This window comes from Thamnophis elegans, chromosome 12, assembly GCF_009769535.1.
Source record: "Thamnophis elegans isolate rThaEle1 chromosome 12, rThaEle1.pri, whole genome shotgun sequence".
Lineage (NCBI taxonomy): Eukaryota > Metazoa > Chordata > Lepidosauria > Squamata > Colubridae > Thamnophis > Thamnophis elegans.
In genome coordinates, this window is record NC_045552.1 from 31065054 (window position 1) to 31083988 (window position 18935).

The 18935-nt window shown below is 44.2% G+C and overlaps 1 protein-coding gene across 4 annotated transcripts; it reads right to left on the reverse strand.

The window, feature by feature from the left end:
- Positions 1-8849: 8849 nt before the first annotated feature.
- Positions 8850-18346, reverse strand: PPIE (peptidylprolyl isomerase E). 4 transcript variants are annotated; one of them, XM_032228004.1, is made up of 10 exons: positions 17742-18346; positions 17565-17663; positions 15352-15395; positions 14812-14838; positions 12404-12485; positions 12163-12263; positions 11568-11691; positions 10225-10410; positions 9866-10008; positions 8850-9784 (listed from the first exon to the last, which is right to left on the reverse strand). In XM_032228004.1, the coding sequence occupies exons 1-10, from the start codon at positions 18241-18243 to the stop codon at positions 9716-9718; spliced, it is 1377 nt and encodes a 458-aa protein (XP_032083895.1). In that variant the 5' UTR covers positions 18244-18346; the 3' UTR covers positions 8850-9715. The 4 variants fall into 4 exon arrangements, with proteins under 4 accessions (XP_032083895.1, XP_032083896.1, XP_032083897.1 ...); XM_032228005.1 differs by lacking the exon at positions 17565-17663; XM_032228006.1 differs by lacking the exons at positions 12163-12263; positions 12404-12485.
- Between the last annotated feature and the right edge of the window lie 589 nt (positions 18347-18935).

Sequence of the window (18935 nt, forward strand, 5' to 3'; positions counted from 1 at the left end):
TATTTTGTGTGGGTGGATGAAGGACTCCCCACTGCTTGTTTTAAGATGATAGAACTAAAATCATCATATTTTTTAAAATTAAACTTCCATTTGAATATGACAGTCTACAGAACTATTAGTTGCATAATACATAATTCTAAGTTTTAACATCTTAAAATCCCTCATGGCCTATTGGCACATATGTGCTTTGCCAGATGCAAAACAGACTACACTGCAGCATACTGATACGTAAAACCTGCCCAGGTAAAATGGAGCAGAATAGCCATTCCCCTTAAAAATGGCTTTTAGTAATTGCCTTGCTCATTTCTAGTTGTTCACAAATCCACTGCTTGATTGTCTTTCCCAGGATTTTTCCAGGTATGGATGTCAAGCTGATTGATCTGCTGTTTCCTGGATCTACATTTTCCCCCTTCCTGAAAATTGGGATCACATCAGCTCTTTTCCAGTCCTTTGGCAGTTCCTTTGGGCTCTGAAAGATAATTTCAGTGATTCTCAGATCACATCTGCCAGCTCCTTCTTAACCCTGGGATTTAAACCACCTGGACCTGGCAGTTTGAACTCGTCTAAAGTGGCTAGGTGTTCTTTGACTAATTTCTTACCTATTTGGACCTGAAAATTCCTTCTTCTGTCTCCCACTATGCTGCTTCTGATTGGTTGGTCTGTTTTTCCTTTTGTGTAAAGACAGATGCTAAGAAGGAATTAGGCAGTTTCTATTCCTCCCTGATGCCTGACCTTTTTATTTTTGCTATCTTCTTGCATTAGTGCAGGGGTGTCAAACTCAAGGCCTGGGGGTTGGATTCGGCCTGCAGGGTGCTTAGACCTGGCTTTCCAGGCTGCCCTGGAAACAGTGAAGGACCAGCCCGCAGAGACTCTGCTAAGAAGGAGCTCTGTTTTTGCTGGCACAGGGTTGTGAGGCCATTGCAGGCAAAAATAGAGCCCATTTTCACTGGCATAGCTCTCAGGCCACCACTGGCACCCCCGACACAAGTGACATTGAGCTGACCATGCCCATCCTGGCCAACCCACCCCAGGCCCCCACCCCGGAGGTCAAACACAACCCTGATGTGGCCCTCAATGAAATTGAGTTTGAGACTTCAGATTGTCACCAAAGCTGAAAATCTGTGGAGATCTGAAAACATCCATGGTAATCAGCTGTTTTCTGCCGCCCATGAGGCTCGCTGGAGCCAAATGTCACCTCAAAGGAGTGACTAAGCTGGAAAGGCACCCATTGATTGCAAGGGAACAGCAGTCCGCTTAGCTGGATCTGGAGATACTTTCTGTACAGGCAGGGAAGAAGCCAGCCATTAATGGCCGAACCGAAGCTCCAGCAATTGGAAAAGGAGAGGAGGAAAGAGAGAGAGAGGGAATCACCATTCTGTCTCCCTCCAGAGGTTGGTTGAAAGTGTTTTACAGCCAGAGAAAGCTAACTCATCACAAAAGGAGGTATTAACATTATTACAGGCATTACAAGAATCTATGACCCAAAGTCATAATGATATAAAGAAAGATAGGAAAAGTGAGAAACGATACAGGAGAGTTGAAAGAAAAAAAATACAGAATATGAATGAAAAACTTGAGAATTTCCAACAAAGGATATTAGAAAATGAACAAAAGATTCATAAAATGGAGGAGAAAACAGAATATATGGAAAAGAAAGTAGATGATTTAAATCAGGAATTGACTCAGGCAAATAAAGAATTAATAATGTTAGAGACAGAAAAGAAAATTATTTAAGGTTTCAAAACAATTAGTTGGGGTTAGGGTTAGGGTTAGGAAGAAAGCAAGGTGGACTTTAAACCAATTGATAATAAAAGATGATGGAAAAAGAAATTGGATTTAAAAAAAAATAGAAAGGAAGAAACCATATTACAGATCGTGTGGGATACTGCCAAAGCAGTCATAAGAGGATTAGTTATCTTATATATGGCACAGAAAAATAAGAAAAGAAAAAGAAACAAAATCAGAAGGCGCTGGAAGTAGAATATAAAGAATTTGAAATAAAATCACAAAAAGAACCACAAAGAATACACTTAAGAAATAGAATGGAGCTGATTAAACACAAATTAAATCTTATAGGAAAAGCTGAATTGGCACAACAAATAAAAAGAACAAAGCAAAATTTCTTTGAAAATGCTAATAAATTGGGAAGGTGGCTAGCTTATAGATTGAAGAAAGAAAAAAAAGAAAAAATGAATAATAAAACTACAGGATGAGGAAGGCACATTACATAGCCAACTTGAAGAGATATAGTTCATGATTTTTATGAGAGATTATACGAATCTGACAAAATTAAAGAGGAAAGCATACAGTATTTGGAGAAAGCCAATTTACTTAAAATCCCAGAAATGGTAAAGGATAGGCTGGAGGAAAGAATAACAATGATAGAGCTAATGAACGCAATTAAAAAGCAAAACAAAACAAAAACCACAATAAAGCTCCTGGACCAGATAGAACTATATAAAAAATTAGAAGACACCTAGAGTCTGTCAGTGCTAGAAGTATACAATGAAGTATATGCAGCTAAAATTCTGAACACATGGAAAGAGGCCTACATTACTCTGATCCCAAAAGAAGATTCGGACCAGAGGTGGGTTACTACCAGTTCGCACCTATTCGGTAGAACCGGTTTGTCAAATCTACCGAACCGGTTAGAAGAGGTTCCACCAGTGGACCCGGAAAGCAGGCCACACATACAGAAGAGGTTCCAAAATTTTTTGAAACCCACCACTGATTCGGACGTAATCCAAATAAGAAATTATAGATTGATTTCGTTACTAAACCACAGACTATAAATTTTTTGCATCAATAATTGCTGAAAGATTAAAAAGCTTTTTAAATGAATTCATCCATCCAGATCAAAACGGGTTTTTACTTAAGAGACAAATTAGAAACGATGTCAGAATTATTATGGGCATACTAGAATATTATGAAATATATAATGAAAAACAACTAGTGTTAATATTCCTGGACACACAGAAAGTACCGTATTTTCACGACCAAAAGCCGCACCGGATTATAAGCCGCAGTATCAATTAACATTAATTTTTCAAACTTTTCCCACATATAAAGCGCACCGGGTTATAAGCCGCACGTTTCCCGACGCTTCTGGACATCTGTTGCAGTCGCAAGGAGGAGCGGAGAACAGCGCGAAGGTTCTTGGCGCTCCAGGAAGCCGCGGAAGCAGTTGGGAGAGGCGCACGGCTTGGTTTCTCCTCCCTGGACGTCGCAGCAGCAGCCCCAAACTCACCGATCTCAGTGTTTTTCGCATCGGGGTGTGCTGCAAGAGCATGCCCCGATGCGAAAAACACAGAGTTCAGTGCGCTTGGGGCTGCTGCTGCAACGTCCAGGGAGGAGAAACCAAGCCGTGCGCCTCCCCCAGCTGCTTTCGGGGCTTCCTGGAGCGCCAAGAACCTTCGCGCTGTTCTCCGCACTCTCCTCGGCTCCTCACAACTGCAATAGACGTCCAGAAGCGGCAGGGGCTATCGAGCTGGAAATCCAATCCCCATTAGCCCCAAAAGCCGCTTCTGGACATCTATTGCAGTCGTGAGGAGCGGAGAACAGCGCAAAGGTTCTTGGCGCTCCAGGAAGCCCCGAAAGCAGCTGGGAGATCTTTTTCCACATATAAAGCGCACCGGGTTATAAGCCGCACTGCCGGTTTTGGATCAAATTTTAGGATTTTCAGTGCGGCTTATAGTCGTGAAAATACGGTATTCAATAGTATAAATTGGCAATTTATGTTGCAACAATTAAATGTTATGGAATTTGGTGGGAAATTTAGAAATATGGTTAAAGCAATTTATACTCAACAGAATGCTAAAGTATTGGTTAATTGAGATGTGACAGAAAGCTTTAGTATACAAAAAGGAACAAGGCAGGGTTGTCCCCTCTCCTTGTTACTATTTATTTTAACATTAGAAATATTAACCAGGAATATAAGACAAGACACAGAGATAAAATAATGGAAATTAGAAGTGAAAAGTATAAGCTCCAAGCTTTTGCTGATGATTTAATATTTATACTGGCCCTAAATTGATAAAAGAAATTGAGGAATATGGAGAAGTGGCAGGGATGCAAATAAATAAAGATAAAACCAAGGTATTAGTCAAAAATCTCACCAACAAACAGAAAAAGAAATTGACAGAGAAAATTGATCTACAGATAGAAAAAAAGGTTACATACCTTTCGACAGCAAGGCATGGGACAATCAAGGCTTTTTATTTTCTTTTTCTTTTGGTTGTATTACTGTTATAGTTATTAGCTTGTATGTTAAGATTTACTGTTGATTTATAATTATTATCCTGACATGGCACTGTCTTTTCAATAAAAACAAATTAACAAATGAAATTGAGCTTGACATCCCTGCATTAGTGGACTGGTCACAGTCCAGCTTATCAGAGGAGGCCAGATTGGGACAGGTTGGTCCACATGAAACCTCCAAGAAGTCCTCTGGAGTTCAGTCTCTGAGTCTGCTAATGACTTGGAAGTTTGAATTCTTACTGTCCACATGGTGTCCTGCCACCAGTGCAAGATGAGCTGTGAGTCAAGAAGCAATTTTAGTCCAAACACAATAAAGGAACTGGAGCTCCAACAATCATCAAGTTTTGATCCTGGAATTTTTGACAGGGACTGATAGCAACTGAAGTGTCCAGCCTGCCCCAGTTTGCTCTCAGAAAGGAAGACTTGTGACTCCATTCAGTCAAAGGAAAGGACATGTTCCTGTGCAAAATGCAAATCTATTCTTTCCAATCCCCAATCCCTCCCCCCATGACCAATCCCGGCCAGCCAATCAGATACCAGTATGCCATACCGAGGTGTCAAACTGGTAACATTCCATTCTCAGGGCAAACGGCCTTGAAAATCCTGGTACCAGCTGGTTTGGTGATCCAATCTTCTATCCTCTTCCATTGTCACTTCCCCTCCCCCATTTCCCACCATTAGATACACAGGTGTGTATTACCCTAAATGCCTCCCCCCCTCCCCTCCCTTTGATGGCCGACGATGGAGATTCTGGCATAAAGCCCAAAAAACCTTGACAATAAAAGATTGCCTTAGTTTGTTGTGTGGACCCAATCATTTTGATTCTTAAAACTGGGATTTTAATCCACGCGGTTTCATCAGAGAAGAGCAGATCCAGGGACTTTTGTTTTGCAGCTGCTGCTTTTGGGAACTTCCTCAGCCACTGAGAGCAGAGCAATGCAAAATGTTCAGAAGGCTGAGGGCGAAGCAGGGAGTAGAGTTTCCCATGAAACTTAATAATTCTCCTTCAGTGGCAATGACTCAATCCTGCCAGCATTGCTAGATCCCCCCCCAGTAGATCACTGCTTCCCTCCAGATGGGCACCTAAGAGCAGAGCTCTGTAGGATCAGGCTGAACACGGCCCAACATGTTTCATTTCCCATAATTACATGTTCTGTCAAGAAAAAAAATCCTTCCACTCATTTGTCTGAGTTTTGCCAGCCAACTTCTCCAGATGTTATTATTGCATCCTTCCACCAAGATCGCTTTCCAAAATGATGACTGCAGCTGTTCTGCTTATGCCAATGCCAACCTTGCAGGACTTTGTCAGCAAAAGGGATGGAAACCATCTTGTGACCATTTGTCTGGGAGTTTGTTCTATATCACAAAGGTCCCAACCCCACTAGGAACTTTACTTTTCATGATTAAAAGGTACTTTTCATGATTAATTAGGTCACACCTAATGCAAAGCTGTAAGCAGATTGGGGGCTTTGGGTGTGACATGAAGTAGCCAAAGAACCTCTGTTATTTAAGCCTTCGTGCACCCAGGACCTTAAGGTCTGTTGAAGCAGAGCCTCATTTCGGAAATATAATCTTTAGTGAGGAAACACATAGCTCCTGTTTTTTTTTAATATCCCAAAGTTTTTATTTTTAAACAAACATAGACAAACAAAACATGTAACATAAAATCATCTTCCATTACATACAGTGTGTCGATTGGTTACAAGGTTTTTGTGCATTCTTTCCATAGTCATCATTTACACTTTGTATAAAGTCAAATATTATCAATCAAATGTTTATATACATTATTATTATTGTACCTCATTTGTTTGACTATCACTGTTATTTCTTCATTTTAAATGAGATATGTGAATATAGGTTCATTTATATTATGACAATTCATTACATCATCTTAGGTATATCCAATAATAAAGTATTTTTATAACATATTCTGTATCATTCTATTATTCTAGTATTAATAGCATTCTCTAATAATTTTTATTTCCATGTTTTTTTTCTAACCACTGATATAATAAATCCCATATCCTATAAAATTGTATATTTTCTTGTTCTCTAATTTCAAATGTCAATTTACTCATTTCAGCACATTCCATTATTTTGTGAATAACTTCCTCCTGCATTTTCTCATTTTTCCAATTTTTAGCAAATACAATTCTAACTGCTGTTAACACATTTACAATCAAATATTTCAGTTCTCTATTATATGCTTCCGGTATAATTCCCAATAGAAAGATCTCTGGTTTAAGTCTATATGTTTTTGTATCATTTTTTCCAACCATGTGGAAATATCTCTTAGCTTCTATGCAAGTCCACCATATATAGCAACATGAACCCGGTATCTTATGACATTTCTAACACTTTTCCGATTTGTTCTTGAACATTCTTGCTATTCTCGTCTGGTATAGATACCACCTATAAAACATCTTATACAAGTTTTCTTTATATGCTGTTGACATTGTTGACATTATAATTTTTAGACCACAATTTCTGCCAATTCTCTAATTCAATCCCATGTCGAAAAGTTTTCCCCAAGCAATCATAGATTCTTTAACTTGTTCTTCCTCTAGCTTAACCTCTAATAAATATCCATATAATTTTTTAATTAGCTTTTCATCAGTACCTGTTAAAATTGTATCTAACTCAGTCATTTTATCATGGAAACCTTCCATTTTAAGATCTTTATCATATCTAGAATGTATTTGCACATATGAAAACCAATTCATCTTTATACCTTGCTGTTCTAATTCTTGCATAGATTTAAGTTCTATTTTTGGGGGTATTGTTGACAAGAGGAATGGCTGTGTTTATTGTTTAATGTTATATGGCCCCGGTTATGCACAGTATATATGTGACTGTATGAAATGAAAATGGAAAATAAAAACACATTTACAACAACAACAACAACAAAAAAAAGAAAGCATGCCATCCCAACAACAAATCATGTCAGTAATCTAGAATTTCTTAATGTTATCCACTCCTTAACCCACATCAAGCTTGTTGCCTGATAATATAACTCCCAGTTCAGTAGGTCAAATCCTCCTCTTAGTCTAGCATCCTGTAACAATTTTAATTTTATTCTTGCTTTCTTTCCTTGCCAAATATACTTCAGCACTATTTTATTCAAATCATCAAAATCATCTTTTCCTGCACCTAATAACTGCAGCAAGACTGTTGGTGGCGCAATACTGGAAGAAGGAAGACTTGCCTACAATCCAAGAATGGACATTGAAAGTCACAAACTTAGCCGAGATGGCTAAAATATCGGCATATCTTAAAGATCACTCAAATGAGAGATATAAACGAGATTGGAAAAAATGGATTGACTATATACAAAATAAATACGGGACCAAGAAATTCCAGTTAGCCTATGCTTAAGATCAGAAATGATTTAAACTGTTTAAAGTTAGTTCATTAAGAAGAAGCTAAGGTCAATGCAGAATGTCATTAATTTCTTTATTTCTTTTTTCTCAATAGATTTTAGACTGTGTTAGTTAAAAATCCATACCGTGTACGGGTTCTGGGAAGTCGGGGGGGGGGAAGGAGGAGGGGGTTGGGGGGGTGGAGGGAGGGAGGGGCATACAAAAAAAATTGTACTTCAATGTTTTAATGATTGACGAATGATGAAATATTTGTGTTTTTTAAAAGAAATAAAAAGTATTCTGTGAAAAAAAAATCATCTTTCCCTAATCTAACTGAAATTGTCTGGAACAAATATAAATTCCTGGGTAATATATTCATCTTGATTGTAGATATTCTCCCTATTAGTAATAATTGTAGATTTTCCCATTTTGCCAAATCTGTCGCGATCTGCTGTTTAAGTTTATGGTAATTGTTCTCTTTAAGTGTACTACATCTTGCTGTCAAATATATCCCCAAGTACTTGACCTTATTCGTGATTTGGATCTTCAAAGTTTCCGCCAATTCTTCCTTTTGTCTTAATAGCATATTCTTTGTCAAGATCTTCATTTTGTCTTTGTTTATTTTCAAACCTGCTACTTTTCCATATTGAAAGAGCCGAGGTGGCGCAGTGGTTAAATGCAGCACTGCAGGCTACTTCAGCTGACTGCAGTTTTGCAGTTCGGCTGTTCAAATCTCACCGGCTCAGGGTTGACTCAGCCTTCCATCCTTCCGAGCTGAGTATCCTTGGAACTCATCAAACTCATCAGTGGTCCCTGGCTGTCTGCCTAGTCCTCCCAGAAACAAACTGACTAGCCGCAGGGGCTAATAGAGCCCCTGGCCCTATTGACTCTCTTACCAATCCCTGCAGCCAGCAGCAGCTCCAAAGGGAGGGAAGAGCAGGATCCAAGCATCTCCATCTATCCAAAAGAACATACCCAAAGGCTGCTTTTCTGGTGTGCCTTCTTTGGGGCTGGGCTGCTTCTATGTCAGGCTTTGTGTGTGTGTGCGTGCATGTGCTGTCTGCTCCACCTTGTGTCCACTGTATGTCGCAGCTGCTGGGTCGCTTCAAGTATCTCGCCAGTTTCCCTTCCGCCTCTTCCATCTGCCATGGAATGAGCCTATTTCCCCACTAGAAAATGTGGCCCCAGGGGTGAGGTACAGTGGGAGTCTTTTCAGGGTACCTTATGCTGCTCTTCTGCTGCCTGCAACCACCAGGCTTATTGGGTCTGGGGAGGGGTGGGTTGGAGAGGCAGGTCAAGAAATGGAGGCCCTTGCCAAAGGGTGGGTCTTCTTGTCCAGCCACTTGGTACTTCTGACCCTTAACTGCACTACTGCTGAAATTGCTGTTAATTTTACTATCAATGGTACAATTTCAGTAGAAGACCTTATTGGAATCTTCCTGCCATTGTTTAATTTATTCTGGAGTGTTTCCCTGGAAAATTCATGCACATTTAAGTAACATGAAGAACTAGAAGCTTCAGACTGAGGGCTTTCTTCCTCCCCTCAAGAGCAGCTAATCGGGCCCTTTTTGTTCTAATGTCATTTTCTTGTTGTGCCAAGCAGCTGCTGTGGTTCCAGTTGATGCAAAAAGACAAATGGCACCATTAGCCTCAGCTGCAGTTTGCATCTTTCATGATGAAAAGAAAAAATGAAAGCTGGTTTTCCTGAAACAGAAAGCGCAGCACATGGTTTCTTGCCATGTGCAAACACACCCATCTCACCTGGGAAATATGGATATGTTGACCTTCGTCATGCAAGAAAATGGAAAACTCAGATTGAAAAAGGTTGCACCTCATTGCTAAAGGAGTAAAAAATTCAAAGTAAACAGGTAATTATGGGAAATTAAAAGGCGGATCTGTTGTAAAAAATGCATGAATTTTATAGAAAGAAAAATTCTGTACAAAAGAAATCTCTAACAGTTTTACAGATCTGGACACATAATAGACTTGGACTGAGTGGTTAGAAAAGTATCCTGGTTTTCATCCAGAGCGAAGTGAAGCTGGGCTTGGGCTTCTCCTGTTATCCGGTATTCCCACCCAGCGTCTGCTTGCGGCCACTTTCAGATGAATTCACCACAATCAGAGATGATGACTTTTTGCTTTGGTTTCCCGTCTTTGCTGCCTTGAGCCTTCGGAGGAAGAGAGACATGAGATGTGGAAAGGAGAGAGGCAAAGCCAGGTGCCATTCACCCACAAAGGCTCACCCTCACCTCAATCTGTCGCATCACATCCATTCCTTCAGTAACCTCTCCGAAGACCACATGTTTCCCGTCCAGCCAGTCAGTCTTGTCGCAAGTGATAAAAAACTGGGAGCCATTAGTGTTGGGACCAGAATTGGCCATGGAGAGCAAACCTGGAGAGACACATGGACATTGTGTCCCCCACCACTTTGCAACGCCTCCTGGAGGCAGGGCTGCTCGGCACTTGATCCATGCAGAAGTGAAGGATGAAAGGAAGAGGACTTGGTGTCCTTGGCACGTTGGGATAAGAGACGCGGCAGCACCCCACTTGGACTGGGGTGCCAAGCACCTGGATGACCCACTTTTTCAGTTGCCCTGCCATACTCTACCTGGCGCTGTGTGCTTCAGAATAAAGTTTTCATCATCAAACTTCTTCCCATAGATAGACTTCCCACCGGTACCGTTGTGGTTGGTGAAATCTCCAGCCTGGCACATGAACTGGGGGATAATTCGGTGAAAGCTGCTTCCCTTAAATCCGAAGCCTTTCTCGTGCGTGCAAAGACAGCGGAAATTCTCTGCAAATTAGAGGCCAAGTTGGGCAATGAAGCAACAGACATGGCAAAGGGGAAGAGTGGTGTTTTAACAGGTGGTGCTTGTTAGAATATCATCCCACTTAAAAATGGGGTCAGGGCAACAGTTAAAAATCAGTTACAATTGGTGTAATCTCTGTTATTACTGTTACTTTCTTGAATTCCAATTGTTTCAACTGCTGCCATGGGATCCAGAGGGGAGCACCACATCTCAACTCCAGCCTTCCCCTGCTTAAATGCATTGTATCTTTGTTTCAAGTTTGATCTTTCTGCCTCAATCTTTAGCTCTATCTTCTAAGGGCTTGGTCCAGTAAAAGAGTTATGAACATACAGGTGATAAATTACAATTTGTGGCATTTAATGAAGTAATTCTAATTGAAAATCATACATTTTTGCAGCAGTAATTCTACAAAATGACTATACACTATGCACTTAAAGCTCCAAGCTACTGCACTCGTATTTTAAAAACCTTCAAGCATCCAACATGTACAGAAATGGAGAAAAATGTGCTAAACAATCACTTCAACACAAATCCTGTAAATTTAAAAAAGAAGCAAGGAAAGCCACATCCTTTGGTCTTTATCAAGGTGCAAAAAATATTGCTACAAGTCTGGGACAGATCAGAACTCTTAGAACATAAACAATTTTGAGGTTTTCACCACAAGACTAGGCTTAGGAAATTTTGTGATGAAAACAAAACTCTTAAAAGTGAAAATCTGTGCTTTTAAGCGGGCTCACTTGTGGCACAGAAACAGAGGAACTGGCATGCATTTGATGATGCAACCCTATTTCTTGATTTGCTGTCTTTGCCCTCTCCAGGAATGATGTGGCTTCCATTACACCATTATGACCAACACATCTGCCCAGCACAAGGAACAATTTTCTCCAACCTGGCAATCCCCAGACTACAACTCTTGAGCCAAGAGAATCTCCAGGCACGTTGGTCACACCAAAGCCAGTCCTGGAGAGGTCCAGGGTGAGGAAGGCTGTCACTGGAGAAAAGAGGTCTGAATTTTTCTGTCTCTTAACAACAGGACAGCCTGCCAAATTCTGGATAGTGACTTAGCACTGCAAGTTCCAATAACACAAGACCAACTTGAAAAAGGTTCCCATCAAGCACAACGGATTCCTTTGCTGCTTACCAGTGGTCATCGGGACAATATCTGACCGCAAGAGAATATGCAATCGACCTGCAGGTTTATTTCCAATCTTGATGTCCATGTAAACCTGGGGGTTGGTCCTGGATTTTTTCACTGGTGGTTCCCCCTAAAAGAAGAGAAACAGAACGTCTTCCATGATTTTGGAAGATGGCTATCTATGAGCCGTCCTCCTCCTTCATCTGCTTGAAAGAAGGCATCTGAGAAGGGGATGAGATGAGAACCAGTGTTGCAATGGCTACACAGCTAAATAACGGATTGGAAAGATCCAAATTCAATTCCAGTTGTTAAATTAGTGGGCGACGCTGGAGAGGTCACTCTCCTTGGCTCCCCCCTTGCTCCAGAGTCGCTGGCTGGAAAATATATGCCATCTTTGCATCTGGAAAAAATGCAGAATAACGCTAAATGCTGCAACCACATGCTCATGTACAACCATGGAGGCTTTGCAGACGAAATTTGTGCCCATCTCACAGAAGCCCACATTTATGCAAACTTATTATGAGTAGCTCCCAAAAAGGTCTTAAGAGGAGCTGAGCATCTTGGGAGACCGACATTACTTGGGGCCACGTGGCCTCTGTACCTCCTGAACCTCTGACTGGGCTGCCACCGCTCCCCCTTCTTCCAAATTCTCCTCAAGTGTCTTTCCCGAAAATTTCTTCAGCCAATCATCATCTGACCAGACTGTCATGGAAAAACAGAAAAGATTCAGGGAGTTTCAAATCTGAGCACCAAATCCACTTAAAAACTGGAGGACTTCCCTCAAAACAAGCCTAAGGTCTAGGGGCCAGAGATCCCTTATGACCTTGAATTCTGCTGCTCACCTGGACGGGAGGAGCCTTCTTTGATCCTCATTGGCTTGGCCAGGTTGACACGGATAGTCCTCCCAAAGAGCTCAGATTCGTTCTAAATGGAGAAGGGAAGCAGGAGGGACGCCATTACTTTCGACTGGAGGCTTTTTAGAAGAGATTGCAGCCCTTATCCAGAACGGTATAGGGCTGTGATGACAAACCCATGGCATACGTGCTCTCTCTGTGAGCACATGTGCCATCGCCAACTGCTCTTCCGGGTTCTGTCACAGGCGGGCCAGCTGCTCTCTTCTGGGTTCCAGAGCTCTGGTGTGTGCATGTGCTCCAGTTTTGTCACTCGGTGCCGAAAAGCTTAACCATCACTGGTATAGGGTCTCCTGCTTGAGCAGGGGGTTGGACTAGAAGACCTCCAGGGTCCCTTCCAACTCGGTTTCTCTGTTTTGTTCTATTCCTCTTGCCAGGGAATTCAGCTCAGTATCAATGCTGTGTTCTGTGTCCTGCAACAATCTTCTTGAATCTTATTCCAGTGCATTAGCACCAATGGTGGGTTGCAGGCGGGTATGCCCAGGTACGGGCGTACTGGAGCCCACCCGGAGCACTGGATACCGTTCCGGTACAGTGCTCCGGAGGGACCATCCGCCTGCCCAAGCTCCTTACCTGTCTTTTAAGGATTCTGCGCTTCCGTGCACGTGCATGGTGCGTACAGTGCCTGCGCGATGCTCCGCTGAGCAGCTGGAGCATCGCAGTGGCTCGTGGAAGCGTTAAGACGCATGCACGCACTGCGCACGTCCATGTGGATGCCACTAGCCCCGGAACCCACCACTGATTAGCACCCAGATTGATATAATCTGCCTCCACCACTTCAACTTCCCTCTGGCCCCATGGAAGTTAGTTTAGTTTCCTTTATTTGTATGCCGCCCTTTTCCCTGGGGGGACTCAGGGCGGCTCACAATTCAAAAAGGGGGGGGGGGAGACAAACAGTGGACAATACAACATGTTAAAAAAAAGAGCACAACAGTCACACAGTTCGGGTGGGGCTACAATCTTAACCCCAGGCCAGCCGGGACAGCCAGATCTTTAAAGCTGCGCGGAAGGACTGGAGGGTGGTGAGGGTCCGAATCTCCACGGGGAGTTCGTTCCAAAGGGTCAGAGCAGCCACCGAGAAGGCTCTCCTCCGGGTAGTTGCCAGTCTGCACTGGCTGGAAGATGGAATTCGGAGGAGGCCTAATCGATGCGATTGTATCGGTCTAGTGGAGGTAATTGGCAGTAGGCGGTCTCTCAAGTACCCAGGCCCACTACCATGAAGGGCTTTATAGGTGATAAGTAGCACCTTGAAGCGCACCCGGAGATCAACAGGTAGCCAGTGCAGCTCGCGGAGGATAGGTGTTACGTGGGTGAAGCGAGGTGCACCCACAATCGCTCGCGCGGCCGCATTCTGGACTAGCTGAAGTCGCCGAATGCTCTTCAAGGGCAGCCCCATGTAGAGCACATTGTAGTATTCCAGCCTAGAGGTCACAAGGGCACGAGTGACTGTTGTGAGGGCCTCCCGGTTCAGGTAGGGACGCCTTTAAAGCGGGGGGAAAGACCCCCTCCCGTAGAGAGGCGGTAACAACCGCCTGGATCCAGCCTCGTGTCACCTCACTGCTGTTTACAACCAGCCAGGAGGGGCACGGGTCCAGCACACATGTGGAGGCACCTACAGCTCTCATCGCCTTGTCCACATCCTCAGGGGTAACAGCCTGAAACTCAATCCAGCGATGGCTTACCAGATCATCCCTTAGTGCCTCGGCTGGTTCTGCAGGATTGGAGTCCAGGTCCGCCCGGAACCGAGCAACCTTGTCTGCAAGGAATTGGACGTAGTCCTCAGCCCTGCCCTGCAGCGGATCGCCCGTATCCCTCCTATTTAGGAGGGAACGGGTTATCCTAAACAGGGCGGCTGGGCGCGACTCAGCAGACGCAACCAGAGAGGCAATATGTGTTCTCTTAGCCGTCCTAATTGCCCGAACGTAATCTCTGGTGTAGGTTGTCAAAAATGCTCGGTTCGATTCGGATTTACTGGACCTCCATAAGTGCTCTAGGCGTCTCCTTTGGCGCTTCATCTCCCGGAGTTCCTCAGTAAACCAAGGAACCCTCCGGGATCCACTGCCTTTGTCCCTTATGGGGGCAAAGAGACTTCTGCCCAACAAGTGGAAGCATTTAATCCTCCTGAAGCCGAAAGCAAAGAGTCACCAAGCCTTTTGTCTTCCATGGCTTCCTGAAAGGAGCTTTGGAAGCCAAGGAGAAAGACATGCTGTTTCTCACAAAACAAAGAAACAAACTGAGAAAGGCTCAGTTTCCTCTAATGATCTTAACCATTTGGGAAGAAAGAAAGAAAACCTTTCAAACTGCTGAAAAATGAAATAAAGATTTAAAGATAAACCTACCATGTTGTCAATAGCAGCTGCAGCATCCTAAAAAAAAAAGAAGCGGAATCATTTCAGGCAAAATGTTCCCTTACATCACTCTTCCTCCTTTGGTGTGGTCATGACAAGAAGTACTGCACTGAGAGAAATAATCTGGCCAAGAGATGGATGAAGCATGCAAACGGTCCTAGAAAACTTGCTAGGTCTACGGAAACCTTTTACCAAGCAAGCTTTCAATCCTCGCTGGTGCACTGCTTGAAATTTTGGTAGCAAAGAAACACGCTAAAGTTTGAAGAATGCCAAAGGTGGAAGTGGTTGGAAACATTATTTTCCAGCTTGGAAGCACCTTCTCAAACTAGATCCCATTGGGAAAACTGGGCAAAATTGGCCTTCAGACATATCCATGCTCTGATAATTGAACAATGCAGTTTCCAGAGATGTCACCTGCCCAAATAGATTCCGTGCAATCCCTCCAAGAGTTCAGGGATTCACCCTCCCCACCCTCCCCCAAACAGGGGGAGAAAGGATGAAGAAACTTTGAAAATGCCCTTCCTGTCTCACCTCAGCCAGCTCAAATTCAATGAAAGCGAAGCCTCGATGTTTTTCTGCAGACACAAGAGAAACATCAAACATCAGCGTTTGAGGAAACAGGCCTCAATATTCATCTCGATATCAACTGAAACTTTTTGGACTTTTCACAAAGAAAGATGGGTGTCTGAGGTGGGAAAAGTTGAGACAGCAGCTGCATCATTTTGACACTCCCACCTAGCTGTCCCCATCTCCTCGTCACCCCGCCTGTTACAAGGGCACAAGAGCAGTGCTGTGCTCCAACTAGTTTCTATCCTGGAGCATACACAAAGCCCAACCTGACTTTTACTCAGCCCAATCCAAGTTTCTACAATCTCCTTTCCAACCTCAATCAGAATAGAGCTGGAGGGGACCTTTGAGGTCTTCTAGTCCAAACCCCTGCTCAAACAGGATTCACACAAGTGACTATTTGATCTCTGCTTAAAAACCTCCAGTAATGAAGCACCCAGAGTTTCTGAAGGCAAACTGTTCTACTGGTTAATTGTCCACACTGTTAAGAAGTTTCTCCTTAATTCCAGGTTGCTTCTCTCCTTGGTTAGTCCCCTCAAATCCTGGCATACTGCTATCATATCCCCCCTAGTCCTTCTTTTCTCTAGCTAGCCAAACCCAAATCTTCGTGTTTTTGTCTCCAGATCTATAACCATCTTAGTTGCTCTTCTTTGCACTTTTTGCAAAAGTCTCAACATTTGTTTTTTGTAATGTGGTGACCAAAACAGGTGTGGCCTTACTAAGGCTTTATAAAGCGGTTCTAATACTTCACGTGATTTTCTATGACATTCTATGCTTATACAGCCAAGGATTGTATTAGCTTTTTTGGCTACTGCTGCACACTGCTGGCTCCTGTTTAAGTGACTCCAAGGCCCCTCTCACAGTGACGTTTTTGAGTCAGCTTTCACCTAATCCAGGGGTCAGCATACTGTGGCTCTGGAGCCGCATGTGGCTCTTTCCTCCCTCTGCTGCGGCTCCGTCACCGGTTGGCACCACAATTTTGAGAGGAGCTTCCGGGGGGGAGAGGGAGAAGCGCAGTGCACCAGGAGAAGATTCTATGGCAAGGGAAGGGTTTTCCAGTTGTCTCCACAATTGATAGGGCTTTCGGTTATGACAGGTAGAGGAAAATGTATGCCGCGCTAGGAGGAGATTCTATGGTAGGGAAACTGAACTTCCAGTCAGCTCCAGAATTGAACAGGGGGCTTCCAGTTAGGATCTTTGTGGCTCCCGGTGTTTTCTTTTCTGTGGCAAACTGGTCCAAATGGCTCTTTGAGTGTTTAAATTTGCCGACCCCTGGCCTAATCTGTACTTGTACTTTTGGGTTTTCCTGCCTAAGTGTAAAACCTGAAGAGTACTGGGCCTAGAACAATTTTTATTGTGATGGTTTAAATAGAAGCCTCCCAACACAATTGAAAGTGCAGCTCCAAGAAAATTAGCAAGTTTTTAAAGGACAACCCTAACCCTAACCCTTATGGATATTAACAAGGTTGAGGCAAGCTTGAGAAAAAGAGAAGCTTATAACTACTAAACAAGCATTCCAGAGAAGAAAAATATTTTATTCCATGAAGACAAGCTGGAAGGAGTGACATAAACTTCAGTCAACTGGAATTAAGATGGATTTTCATCTGTTTCATGTTTGTAATTAAAAGTTTTAATCTAAAATTTGAAAATGTATTTTTTCCTTTATATACAATGCCTAAAGTTTGTAAAATATTAATGAAAATGTATTTCAACATAGCTATGTTAACAGGAAGTTAAAGAAAAAAACATGTATCAGCTTAAAAGGAAAAAAGGAAGACTAGGGGAGACATGATAGTAGTGTTCCAAAATCTCAGAGGCTGCCACAAACAAGAGGGAGTCAAACTATTCCCCAAGGCACCTGAGGGTAGAACAAGAAGCAATGGGGGGAAACTAATCAAGGAGAGAAGCAACTTAGAACTGAGGAGAAATTCCCTGACAGTGAGGACAACCAACCAGTGGAACAGCTTGCCACCAGATGTTATGCGTGCTCCATCACTGAAAATTGTTAAGAGCCTGTCTGAGATGGCGTAGGCTGCAGGGGGTTGGACTTCTGTATTCTTCCAACCGGGGCAACGCCGAGGTCAGCCGGCTCTTAGCCCGGGGCGAAGCCTTTCTTTCTTCTGCCGTAGGGTGGAGGTTGGGGATGTTAGCGATCGAGCCCGCCCCCCGCCCCTCACCGGTCTCGTAGTCCAGCGGGATCTGGATGTCGGTGAGGTCTCCGAAGGGGATGAAGGCCGCGTGCAGCATCCGCTCGTCCACCTCCTCCGCCAGCCCACCTGCAAGAAGCCCGGCCAAGGCGATCAGGCCTGGCGTCTCCACCCCCCACCCCCCGACAGCCCCCCGCCGCCGCTCACCTACGTACAGCACCCGTTTGCTGGAGGCCATCGCCGCAGCGCATGCCTCCCCAGGCGCTACTTCCGGGCGGCCGGGCCGCAACAGCGCCCCCAGAGGCGGGAGGAACCGGCGGCGGAGCAGCAGCCCAGGCATTTCCCCCCCGCCCCCGCCCCTCTGAGGCCGTGAGATCCGCCGAACCAGCCGAGCCGCCACTTTGCGCCCTTCGGCCTCCTGGCTTCTGGGAGAGCTCCAGATCGCAGGGTCGCCGCTCGTGGATCCCCCAGGCGGAGGCCGAAAGCGATTCCGGTCACCGTCTTTTGGCGGGGGAATTCTGGGAGTTGAAGTCCATGAAGTCTTAAAAGTCGCCCCTTTCGGCTGCCGACGCCCCTGCGGTACCCGCTCAGATCGCCTTAGTCCGGCCCCAGGAGGCACACCTGGCAGCTCCATCGCCGGTGCAGGCATGCCCCTCTTCCGCCTTGCGAGCACCAGTCTGCCCCGGGGATCCATTTGAATAGCGCCCATCCGCCTCTGCTGCTTCAGAGGAGGCTCCCTGCACGGCTGAGCTGTTCTTCAGGCTCTTGAATGCGATTCCACACACTTCTGGAGGAGAGCAAACCCCAGCTTGTCCTTTGAGTCGGGTTCCCAAAGAATATAAACACAGAATCACAAGTCACATGTTTCCCCATCTCAGTGATGCAAGAGGGAAACAAATGCACAAGAATCCACCAATCCCTCTCTTTAATACACTTCATTTTTATCTTAAACAGGAAAGCACCATTTGGCTGTCTCTGTCTGTGACAGGATGGATGCTATTACTAGGCCCAAATTTGTCTTTCTAATCTTGTTTCCTGCTTAGAATTGCAGTTTGAGAACCATATATGGTAAGTTGCATGCATGCACAATGAATGTTACCTAATTTTCTGCAGATTTCAAAACTGACACAGAGCATTTTAACCCAGATCATGATAAGCGTAGAACCATCCAGAGGTGGCATACAGTGCCCTCTCTGTAGGCACGCGCGTCATCGCCTCAGTTCAGCTCTGCCACGCGTAGGTGCTTGCCTCCACCAGCCAGCTGGTCTTCAGGTCTCTGCCATGCATGCACGTGAGATAGGGACCATGGGGGGGGGCATGTGCCAAGGGACCGCATGCGCATTGCATTTTGGGGATTCAGGCACGTGTGTGCACATTCACGCATGCTTTGAGCACTCGGTC

Excerpts from the sequence above, each read along its gene's own strand:
- PPIE (XM_032228004.1), bottom strand. The coding sequence starts at position 18,243 with ATGGGCGCTATTCAAATGGATCCCCGGGGCAGACTGGTGCTCGCAAGG. Across the intron at positions 15,396-17,564 it reads CCCGCTGGACTACGAGACCG|AAAAACATCGAGGCTTCGCT; the intron begins GTGAGGGGCGGG and ends TTGTGTCTGCAG. Across the intron at positions 14,839-15,351 it reads TTGAATTTGAGCTGGCTGAG|GATGCTGCAGCTGCTATTGA; the intron begins GTGAGACAGGAA and ends TTTTTTTTTTAG.